At 33.1% G+C, this 12052-nt stretch overlaps 1 protein-coding gene across 1 annotated transcript; it reads right to left on the bottom strand.

Annotated features, from left to right (window-relative positions):
• Positions 1–3797: 3797 nt before the first annotated feature.
• On the bottom strand, positions 3798–4730 carry LOC143391733 (olfactory receptor 5W2-like). Its single transcript, XM_076844482.1, has one exon. The coding sequence runs from the start codon at positions 4728–4730 to the stop codon at positions 3798–3800; it is 933 nt and encodes a 310-aa protein (XP_076700597.1).
• Positions 4731–12052: the final 7322 nt, after the last annotated feature.

Consider the following 12052-nt stretch of genomic DNA (forward strand, 5'->3'; position numbering starts at 1 on the left):
ATCTGTAAGTTCTCAAGACATCCCCTCTTTTTTGCAACTTTCTGTGCTATAAAGCTGCGCTCCTAGGGAGCTGTGAGGCTGTCTTCTATTCCTGTGGGTTTCAGGAGAGACAACCCCGGCCAGTCGGAATTACAAGCTTGCTTTGATTTGATTTAAATTGGAGTCGGTGGTCTTTTCTTTGTGTCATTGTTTAACATTTTGTTTCCTTAAGTGTATTTATAAATATTTAATTTTTGTGTGTGTGTGTATGATTCTTAATTGTACTCAGATATGTGAACAGTGGAGAATGGATATCTGTATATTTTTATTTGTATGCTTTCTTATTACTGTGGTATTTCTATGATCAAAAATTTAAAAAAATTGTATTACTGTACATACCTATTCTATGATAAAATAAGTACAGTCTTTCTTATCATCTAAGATATAAATAAAATTATGTTATTTTTGGTACTATCAAGTTCATTCAAAGATTTTTGTTCTGAGAAGAATACATTATTTTTGATGATTAGACTTCAGAATTTACAGAACTACTTTAGAAGGCATAACTTGGTTCACTTATAAAAATCCCATTTTTTTCAAAAAAGGTCATTTTTTAATTTTAATTTTTTTTTATTAGTAGTATTTTTAGATTTGTGCGGAACCCAAGGTCTTGTGCATGTGAGGCAAGCACTCACCAACTGAGCTGTATTTCCAGTTTTATGTCATTTTTTTTTTTACCTTAGTTTTAAATTTGAAACTCAAGATATTTCCTGAGAGGAGCCATTTATTGGTAACTGAGTACTGAGCAGATACCATTGTATTATAACAGGCAGCATTTGGCACTTAAACTTAAAGCTACTTCTCTCAGGCTTTGACATCATGCAGGCATGTAATTACATTTCTGTTTCTGTGTTGTCCCCTGTGAATACATGAGCATATTTAGTAAATGTTGAACTGACATCTGAAGTCACTGAATAATATCTGTACAATGAAAACTGCAAATTATTTCATCATGTAGAAGAAATAGAAGATGTGCATATTTTACATTATAAAATATAATCAGTATCATCCTTGTCCAGCTGAAGCAGAATTAATGAAACTATTAACCCCAGGTGCTGCTCAAAAGAAATAGGAACAAAAGTGTATGGGTAAATTGAGTTTATGGGGCACAAGCAGAAACCTTTAAACCTGTTTCTAAAAGGAACATTGCCCCATTCTGTCACATGTGCCGTTTTCCTTCACTACACTTTGATATAAACTGTCATAGGGTCCCACTAATGCCACTTTGAAAAGCTTACATGTCTCCTGTGCTTTACTTATATTTTGAGAGTTCTCACCTGAGATATTTTATAATTACAGCTAGAAAAGCTACAACCATTTAAGTCTTTAAGTTTTACAATGTTAGTGGATAATTCAGAGTTTCATAGAGTTGTACAATCCTTCTAACTCGTGGTCATGTTTACGTTTTCTCACTAAGATTCTCCTGATGTTTGGACATCCTACACTTGAGCAGAGCCACATGTAGTACTGAGCATCAATTAAGTACTTAGATGAATGCTTTCTACTTCATTTACACACTTTTGTTTATTCACTAACTTAGAATATACAACCATTTTATTTCTTTTTAAAAGCTATAAAATATTTACTCAAAGTACATTGCATATCCTCAATTCACTAAAATTTTATATCTAATGAACACTTGAATGTTACTCCACTGATTGATCTTTATTAATTTTTCCATTCTGTGTCTCAGTTACAATGCTCTGAAAGAATGAAAAGCATAAGACATGCTGTCCTTCAGCAAAGAATGCTGACAGTCTTTCACTGAAGTTCAAGATTTAATAATCAGAGCAATGGGAAAAATGATGCTTTTAGGAGAGTATTCCTTGTTAATCACTAAGGTAACCATTTAACCAAAATTGCAAAAGAAAGGAAGAAAAGCTCAGAGTTGAGAATTTTAGTTCAAAGTGGACTTTATTAATGTCCTTCATTTACAATTTGTTCATGTAATTTTATTGTTGACAGGAAATCAATAAATTCATGGTACAATGTGACATAAAGTTTATATAAAAATGAAAAATGAAATATTGAAAACAAATAACTCTAGGGATATCTTTACTTTCATTGATAGATAATTGTCTTTTGTGAAGTTGGTTTTAAAATTTACAATCAGTAGCATCTAGATTGTTTTTTTTAATTATTCAGTCTATAATCTTCATAATCCCAAATTATGTCAAAAGTTCTTTGCTCTCAAGTGCATAGACTGTACCTAATGTTGTTTTCTTGGACAACTGCAAAAGAGTGGAGATTTAACTGGTATGAAGTATGCACTATTTTATCAGTCAGAAATGTAAGACTGAAAAAAAGCACTGACACTTAGACTTTTATAAACTTTATATTATGGTCTGGGATCAATTTTATATTGTGGGATCTGGGAATTTTTCTCAATAGTTTTAACATAGTGAAATAAATCTTGGCTCTGAGATACAGAATATTGTTCTCACTGCATCCCACTTTTGCCTTTATTATAATAATAGCAGCCCACCTTGTAACTACTTAGAAATAACATATCTTCTTTATACTTATACGATTTTTACAAAATTAAAAATTGCATCAATTGAAAAGAGTCATATATACATTGCATAGTAATAAAAGCAATGTGATTATTATATCTACTATGTCAAAGAAGGGGATTACCATATGCATTATTTCAAAGCCTCATGATTTCTTTATTGTACAATATTCACAGTCTTTTCTTCTACATATTTTGAAATATATAATACATTATCACTGACTATAGTAACCCTACTGTTCAGTAGGACACCAAATTTAGTTCTTCTTTTGTACTCAAACAACTCATCATAAAACAAATAAGTGAGCGAACAAACAAAAAAGACCTTGAATAAAACATTCTAGAGAAGATTGAATAGGCATATCTTTAAAGAAGGCATACAGATAAATATCAAGTATTTAAAAAAAATTCAACTCTGGTTATCATTAGAGGAATGCAAATCAAAGGCACTTTGCTCCATATTTCTTATATTTTGTACTTTATTTTATTATAGTAGTTTTCCTGCCCGACTCTGACTATAATTCTCATCTCCATCTGTAATCCTTTTTTCTCCCCACCATATCTCCACTGTATCTCTAATCATTGCTTAGACCTGAAGTTAAACATCTCTAATACAAGGAATCATTTCTTCATTGAAGTCTACATTGAAATATTTCCTTTTAAATAGATCACCTGGCCTTGTGACTTCATGGTGTGCTATAGTTAAATGTGAATTACTTGTAAGTTAAATTGGTTACTTTTTCTGATTTCCAATAGGATATATAACTTATTTGCATTGAATTTTTTTTGTCATGAAAATCAATGCACACGATAATGCAAAAGTCACACACTGAAAACCTAATAAATCTTAGAATAATTAAGATTATTCTAAGAATCTAAGATATCATTTATTTTGGTTTACATTAAACCAAATAAATGATATTTTAGTACAATATATACCGGCAGAAAAGTTTTCTAAAACTAAAGAATATCATATTTAAATTGAAGCCACAGGGCCTGGGTTATGGCTCAGTCATAGAATGCTTGCCTAGCATGCATGAGGCATTGGGTTGGGTCTTCAGCACCATATAAATAGATAGATAGGTAGATAGATAGATAGATAGATAAATGGCACATAATGAAGTATAGGATGTTTAATAAACTAGAAACTACTAGTATGTGGCCATACATTACTGAGATTTCTCATATTATAGGTTTTAAACAAAACAACACCATTTTGAAATTCTGTATAACATGTATTTGTTTATTAAAATAAAATTTTATTTTTCAGCTTTTTTATGCTCACTTTCACATCTTTGTTCCGCAGGCTATAAATCAGAGGATTCAACATGGGAATCACAAGGGTGTAGAACAGTGAGCTCATTTTATCTTGATCCAGAGAGTAGGCAGAACTTGGTCGGAAATACATGAAGAGTATAGTACCCTGGAAAATTACAACTACAGTTAAGTGGGAGGCACAGGTGGAGAAAGCTTTGAGTCTCCCCTCAGCAGAGCAGATCTTTAAGACTGATGAGATGATGTAACAATAAGAGATAAGGACTCCACAAATGGTACTCAGTTCAATGAAACCAAAAAAGATGAATATCACTAACTCATTGACCTGTGTGTCAGAGCAAGAGAGTAACAGGAGAGGAGGGATGTCACAGAAGAAATGATTAATCTCCTTAGACCCACAGAAACATAAGCGGAATGTTAGTGTTGTGTGTATCAAAGCATCAAGCAGACTTACGAGGTAAACCCCAGCCATGAGCAGTGAACACACCTTAGTGGACATGTCTACTGCATACCGCAAGGGGTTGCTGATGGCCTTGTACCTATCAAAGGCCATCACTGCCAGCAGCAGACACTCAGAATCTGCAAAGCTACAGAAGGTCAAGAACTGCACAGCACATCCCAGGAAAGAAATTGATTTGTTCTTGGCGAATATGTCGACCAGCATCTTGGGTCCAACTGCTGTGGAATAGCAGAGGTCACAGAAAGAGAGGTGGCTGAGGAAAAAGTACATTGGTGTGTGAAGCTGGGGGTTCACTCTGATTAAGAAGATCATTCCAAGATTTGCAAGGAGAATTATGAGATAAACAACTAGAAATACAGGGAATAGAATCACTTTCATCTGAGGGTTACCAGTGATTCCCAAGAGAAAAAATTGACTTAATGTTGAGCAATTTCCACTGTCCATTCTTCTTGGGTTTTGAAATACTCTGTTATAGATATCAATGAGAAAATGATATATTAGGGATTGCTTTTTATGCATACATGAAAAATATTATTATGAGGCATTTCCTAATTTCCTTTATTACATTTATTATTATTATTATTTATTACATTATTTTCTTTTCCTTCAGAAAATAGCCTACACAAATACAAGTGTCACTGATAAGAAACATTATTGTATTTTTAAAAAGAAGCTAAAATGTCTAACATAAGAACTGATTAACTTTGCTTTCAAATTTATATATAATTTCTGACTATATGACTTTAGACTTAAATAAAACAGTAGATGGGCAATTGGCATATATTGGCATTTGCAATGTGTTGCTTTTATTACATTGGAATAAAAGTAGAATAAACTTAAATTTGCATGTACCACATCCCTTGGAGAAAGATTTTGTAAAGAAGTGGATTTCTAAATTATGAACTAGTAACAGTGATACAGTCCTTATTCAAATGACAAATGAAGTCAGTTAAACTTCCACAAGTCTATCAGGAAAACATCATTGGTCATTATATAGAGGAGTTTATTTACTTGAGTAAGAAGGTATGAAACCAGTTACTTACACATCTATCAAGAATTTCTCATTAGTAAGTCAAGTCATATTTTCCCATTACTTTTAAGCATACCCACTCAGAGACTTACCCAAGATGAGAAAGTCTGTCTGTCCTTATCTCTGGTGCCTGAATGATAAGTAGATCACATCTTATTTTCGCCTAGTGACCATTGGGAGTTAAATCTCCTAAGCCACTTCTGTCACTTCTTTGTGTTATTCAGACATGATTAATTAGATATTTTTCTGAGTATTTTCTCTTGAGAATACTGAAACAAATTCAGCAGAGACTGAACTTTTATTTCTTTGCCCTTGTCACAAATTAATCAATATGATAAATGAATCAGGACTTATTTAACATTCTTGTTTCTTGTCTCTCATGACCCTACACAAATTAATCAATGTCAGAAATGGACCCAGACTTATTTAAAAGTCCGCTTCGTGGCTCTCACGACCGAACCAGCTGTCTGATGAAATCAGACATCTACGGAAACACAAATATTTATTCCTTTTTTGGAGGGTTCCAGGTCCTGCTTCTTCATGTCTGAGACAGCTTCTTGCACTACATTTTAGACAAATGGTAGTCTACAGGCTACTTCTTTCATTAATCATGGTATGATCCAGCTCACCTCCACACCAACTGCCCTCATTTCAACTCACCGTCTCTCACTACATGCTGGTCCTCTTTCAAATGTTTGTGTATTTCATCTTATGTGAGTGCCTCTACATTAGCACAGTCATTAGCACAGAGTAATGAATAGGTAAATGTATGTGTTTTAAAATACTCTAATGTTACACTGTATATATTCAACAACCAGCAATGAATATATTTCAAGATTTATTTCTGCTAACTTAGTTCACATGTAAAATGACTTATTATTTTTTAATAATGCATATTGGCATGATTTTTTCAAAGAAAACCTCATGATTTAATTTTTTGTTTTCAAAAATACCTTTTGATTACTATTATTTATATTAGATACTGGAAGTATAATTTTTTGTGCACACTCATTTTTTCCTGTGTGCCACCAATGGATGTTCTCCCTCTTTCTTACTTGAATAAGAATGTATAATACCATTTACTTACATATCTTTCAAAATTAATTTCTCATTAGTAAGTCAAATCATATTTTTTATATTACTTTTAAGCATGGCCACTCAGAGACTTACCCAAGATGAAAAAGTCTGTCTGTCCTTATCTCTGGTGCCTGAGTGACAAGTAGATCACATTTTATTTTCACCTAGTGACTGTTGGGAGATAAATCATCCTTGTCTTTGACTTTATTTGACTCCTTTGTAGGTACGAAGATCTCAATCTTGCATTACATTTTTCCCACCATAAGTGTTTCTATTCTCCTTTCTGTAAATGTGTTCTTTAAGAAAATTAATTCAGCACTTATTTTATGAACTCCAAAATTATAATTTAAATATAGGCCATTCTGAATTTCTTGAAAAATGCCATTTGTTTGCACACACTATTCAACTTATTTTCATATATAGTATTTCACATACTACTTTGTCTTTCTGCCTCTTAACAACCTCATTATACAGATTCTAAAAGTGAGATACTCAAGTAAATCAGTACACTTCTGGAGTCCCATAAAATTTTATTTGGATTCCAAAACACCTATTCTCATTAGGTAACTTACTACAGTATACTAGGAAAAAAAAAAAAAAACAACAGATATCCCCATGAATAAAATTATCTTGGTTGCTTTCATGAAAAGTTATACAGTCTGTGCAGAGATTCAGATTTCTAAGACTTTGGAAATTGTAAGATGATGGAAATTGTAATCCAAGTCTCATCTCTACACCTAGGATAGATTCTCCCAGAAATTAAGCACAGAAGGGAGCAGATGATGCATAATCTGTGTTATTTATTTTAACTGGATACTTCCATATTATTAACATGGGTTTGCATAAGTCTTCCACATCACAAAATTCTAGAATCACATACAACATTAAGAAAACCCCAGGATCTGTGCCATATTCTGAATGATATTTTTTTAAACAATGCATATTGGTATGATGTTTTCAAAAAAACCCATGATTTATTTTTTTTTCAAAATAACTTTTGCATATTAAATTATAGTACGTACTGGAAGTATAATTTATTGTGAAGACTCATTTTTCTTGTACAACCAACAATGAGTGTGCTTCCTCCTTCAGTCTTGCCAATCATCCTTGTTTTTGACTTTATTTAACTCCTTTGTTGATACAAAGACCTTAATCTTGCTTTACGTTCTTCCCACCATAAAAGGGTCTCTATTGTCCTTTCTGTAACTGTGTTCTTTTAGTATCTTTTCATTCAGCCCTGAATTTATGAGTACCAAAGTTATTAATTTAATTATACACCATTGAGGATATCTTACAAAATGCCATTTGCTTTCACATTTTATTCAACTTATTTCTAGTTTTATTTTCTTTTTTAAAAATTTATTTTTTACTTGTAGTTCGAAACAATACCTTCATTTTATTTATTTATTTTTATGTGGTGCTGAGGATCAAACTCAGGTCTGCACATGTGCACGGTGAGGGTTGTACTGCTGAGCTCCAGCTGCAGCCCATCATTCAACTTATTTCTATATATAATATTTAACATACTATTTTGTCTTTCTGCCTCTTATTAACCTTATTATACAGATTCTAAAAGTGAGATACATAAGTGGTTAGTAAACTTCTGGAGTTCCATAAACATCATACTTGAACTCCTATTTTCATTAGGTTTCTCACTATAGAGTGTGTGTGTGTGTGTGTGTGTGTGTGTGTGTGTGAGAGAGAGAGAGAGAGAGAGAGAGAGAGAGAGATAGAGATCTCCCTGAAAAAAATATCTTGTTTGCTTTCATGAAAAGTTATAGAATCTTTGTGCAGAAATTCAGATTTCTCAGGAAATGGAATTGTCATCCAAGTCTCATCTCTATATCTAAGATAGATTCTCCCAGAGATTAAGTATAGAGGGAAATAGTAGGAGAAGCTGCCAGATTGATGTATAATTTGTGTTATTCATTTTAACTGGATATTTCCATATCATAAATTTTGGTTTGCAGAGGCCTTCCACATCACTCAATTCAATGAATACAATAAAACATTTTAAAAAATGGTGCCCTAGTGTCTGTGCCATATCTGAGTGATATTTTATAATGTGTCAATGGTTTTAGTGTAAACAGATATCTATGTGTTGATTAAAGATGTTGACTCTAATGTACAATTATATACAGTATATGTTAATATAATTATATATGTATTTTAAAGCACATTTAGTGAAATACTCTATTTTTTAACTAAAACAAATGATAATTTTTTAATGTACAAAATTAATATAAGAGCTGATAAATAAAAGACCATGTATGTACACAGATACTGTAAAGAATTTCCGTGTCAAGTCTTACCGGGTAGTAGCCTGGAATAATATTTCCTGAAACCTAGTCTATATATTAAGCAAAGCATAGTTTGACAGAGGAATCAATCTTGATTCTTTAGCACAGTATTTATTGGATAAATCTCCCTATGCTGCATTTCAAAATGAGCAGAAATGTACAAACTTCCCACTACCTAATAATGTCTAATTTTTGAACATATGAAAATGCTTATTCCCTTTATTTGATTAATATACATTAATTGTATACACCAATTGAATTACCCTAATGGATCACACAAAGATGTTCAAATAAAACGAAAATCATTAAAATGTCATTAATTTGGGAAAAGGGTTATGGTTGCTTAGTGATCCATTTCAATCTATTTTCCAATTTCATTGTTATTCTTTGAGTGATGGTGCTGATACAAATACACTAAATCTACTGCTTTAGGGGGTAGTGTTGAAGCCAAGCCCTAATTAATAAATTGTATTTTTATACACCCATTAATCTGAAGACACTGATACATTTATGCTACCCAAGAGGTTTACTATGCCTCTTTTTTCTGTTGCACATTTGAAAGAATGGAAATTATTCTTCATTTAGATCCATTTTCCTATCAGGTGATGCATTCTCAGTCTCTAGGAATGGATGACATTTTTTTTCCAAGTTGTACTCATCAGAAAATATAACTTCTCTCCAATGCTTTCTTTAAAACCTAAGTAAAGCAGCCTCATGATAATTGTTAATAATAGAATGATTATATATATATATATATATATATATATAGACATATAGACAAATATTTTTTTTAGTTGTAGGTGGGCACAATACCATTAATTTTATTTTTATGTGGTGCTGGGGATCAAACCCAGTGTCTCACACATGCTAGGCAAGTGCTCTTCCTCTGAGCCACAACCCCAGCCCAGAATGAAGAGATTTGTAGGTCGTTGAATATGACTCTATTGAATGATGAAAGAAAATGACAGAATATAAGTGATCAGAAATAAGCCAATTGAAAAAGCATTTGTTTCTAAACTATTTCCTTGGTGGCCATAGTTCTCTTTAAATATGTATAATATTACATTGGCAGCTGTCTGCATGTGAGCTCTTTCCTTCAGAGAGCATTGTCTGACAATAAGTCATGGACTATTATGATGTAATGGTGAGGTGAGGCCTATTTGGATGTGTTCCAGTAATGTGAGAGTACAAATGATGGAGACATTGGGACCATATCCCTTTTTCTTTCTTATCCAGATCAGTTACCAGAGCACTAATAGAACCTCAGAGTCTTCTGAAAACACCCTCCTAAGCCAATATGATATTCTATCTGGGGAATAATTATTCTTGAAATTTCTCATTAAATTTTAGTTTGATATTTTTTTGAACCATGCCTAAGTGGATGCCTACAGTGTGCACTGTTTTCACAGTTTTATGTGACACCATATCTGTGAAATTCATAAAACTTTCTACTATTCAGCTGCAGGAGCCCATGACCATCATTCTTATTATTGTAAGGTGTTGCTTTACACATATATATATCACTTATGTATCTACTGTATTGTTGAGAGGAGTTGAGTTATTATCTCATTAATATTATTATAAATATTCTCATGCATTTATTGGGGTATAGACATATGTTAATTTATCTTTTGTACAGAAATAGGGTTCAGAAATGTTTGTGTATTATTGTACAGAAAGATCGCACTTCATGTCATCATTTTTTTTTTTAACCTGACAGAGGAGTAGTGAGGATGCCAAGTAGGTAGTGTGAGTTTCAGGAGGCCGAACACTTTGAAACACTGCCCTATTAATGGGTTTCTTACTCAAGTTCAGAATTTTATAGACCTGTCACATTACTGGATATACAAGGTTATTGGTGCTTGCGGTGGCTGGGGTAAGAATCCTCCAAGGCCCATGTGCAAAGACTTGGTCTTCAGCCCATGGTGCTATTGGGAGGTGCTGGATCCTTTAAGAGGTGAGGCCTATTTGGATGTTTTCCTGTAAGTGGAAGTACAATTGATGGGGACATTGGGACCCTAGCCCTTCTTCTTTCTTGTCTTTTAGGCTTCCCAGCTTCCAAGAGGTGAGCAACTTCCTTTGATCCTCATCCCCCAACAAATGATTGCTTCTCTACCGGCCCAAAGCAAATGGAATAAAACCCCTTAACCATGAGTCAACGTTAAATTTTCCCCCTTAACATTAAGTACCTCAGCCATGTTATTACTATAACAAAAACACTAAGTTACACAGCCACTTTTTTGAGAACAGAGAATATAATATATTGGAATAAATCCTTTCTGACTTACAGATTCTCCGTTTGCAAATGTCAAGAAGAGGTAAAATTTTGTCTAGAAATTTCTGGAACACATCTCTAACATTTCAGGAGAATAAATAAGAATGAAGGGGAAATTCCTTTTCCTTGAGTGAATTCACTTTCTAGGAAATATTTGAACATCCAGGGATCAAAAAAACCACTTAGCATATTTCTTGTTGTTGATCTCCTTCATTTTACTACAAACCTTGTAATGGTCATTTTAATTGGTCTGGATTCACAACTTCACATACACAGTAAAAGTACTCTAACTTTCAAAAGCACCATCTTCTCTCCTAGTAACTGCAACTGAACAACCATTGGAGCTAGGATACTAGTAGGCTCAATTGCCAAGACATGGTCAACTCCATTCTTCAGCTGTGCCATGCAGTTCTTGATCCTTCTGTACAACAATGAAGTAAGTGTTATTTTTTAAAAATATATTTAAACAGTGAAATGGATTTACACATAATAGAATCATAATTTATAGAGACAGAATGTGGCACCTAGAAAGGACATTGCAAATAATCTAGATTAAGTCTCTGTTATGTAAAAAGAGAGTAAAGTAGACAGTGTTTTAGGTACATACCACTATACCATCTCTTTTGCATTATTATATTTAAGTGTTATAGTATTAAGAAACAACTCTACTATTCACCCTGTGAATATAATAACCATTACTGTGTTTATTTCAACAATATTTGTCACCAATAATTTGATGGCATGAAAGAAAGAGGTGCTTTAGAGATATCAAGAGGAGAAGGGAAGGATAGGATTGGGCTAGACAGTCTGTAATAGATCCACGTCTTTGGTGCTGCATTTCACAGATCATTAGAATCCTGAAGCACAAGAGTCAATGGAGACCATCTGCCCAAACTTCTGTTTCAGTTATGAATTCAGGCCCACTCCACTAGTCCCTCTCCTCAGTCCCTGGCAGCCTCTATCTACTTTTTAAACCCATGTGTTCCCCTAATCTAGATGTCAACTATAAGGAGAACTTCACAATATGTGGCCTTTTGTGTTGCTTTTTCACTTGTTTTACCAGGTTTTTGAAATCTATCCTTTG

This window comes from Callospermophilus lateralis, chromosome 2, assembly GCF_048772815.1.
Source record: "Callospermophilus lateralis isolate mCalLat2 chromosome 2, mCalLat2.hap1, whole genome shotgun sequence".
Lineage (NCBI taxonomy): Eukaryota > Metazoa > Chordata > Mammalia > Rodentia > Sciuridae > Callospermophilus > Callospermophilus lateralis.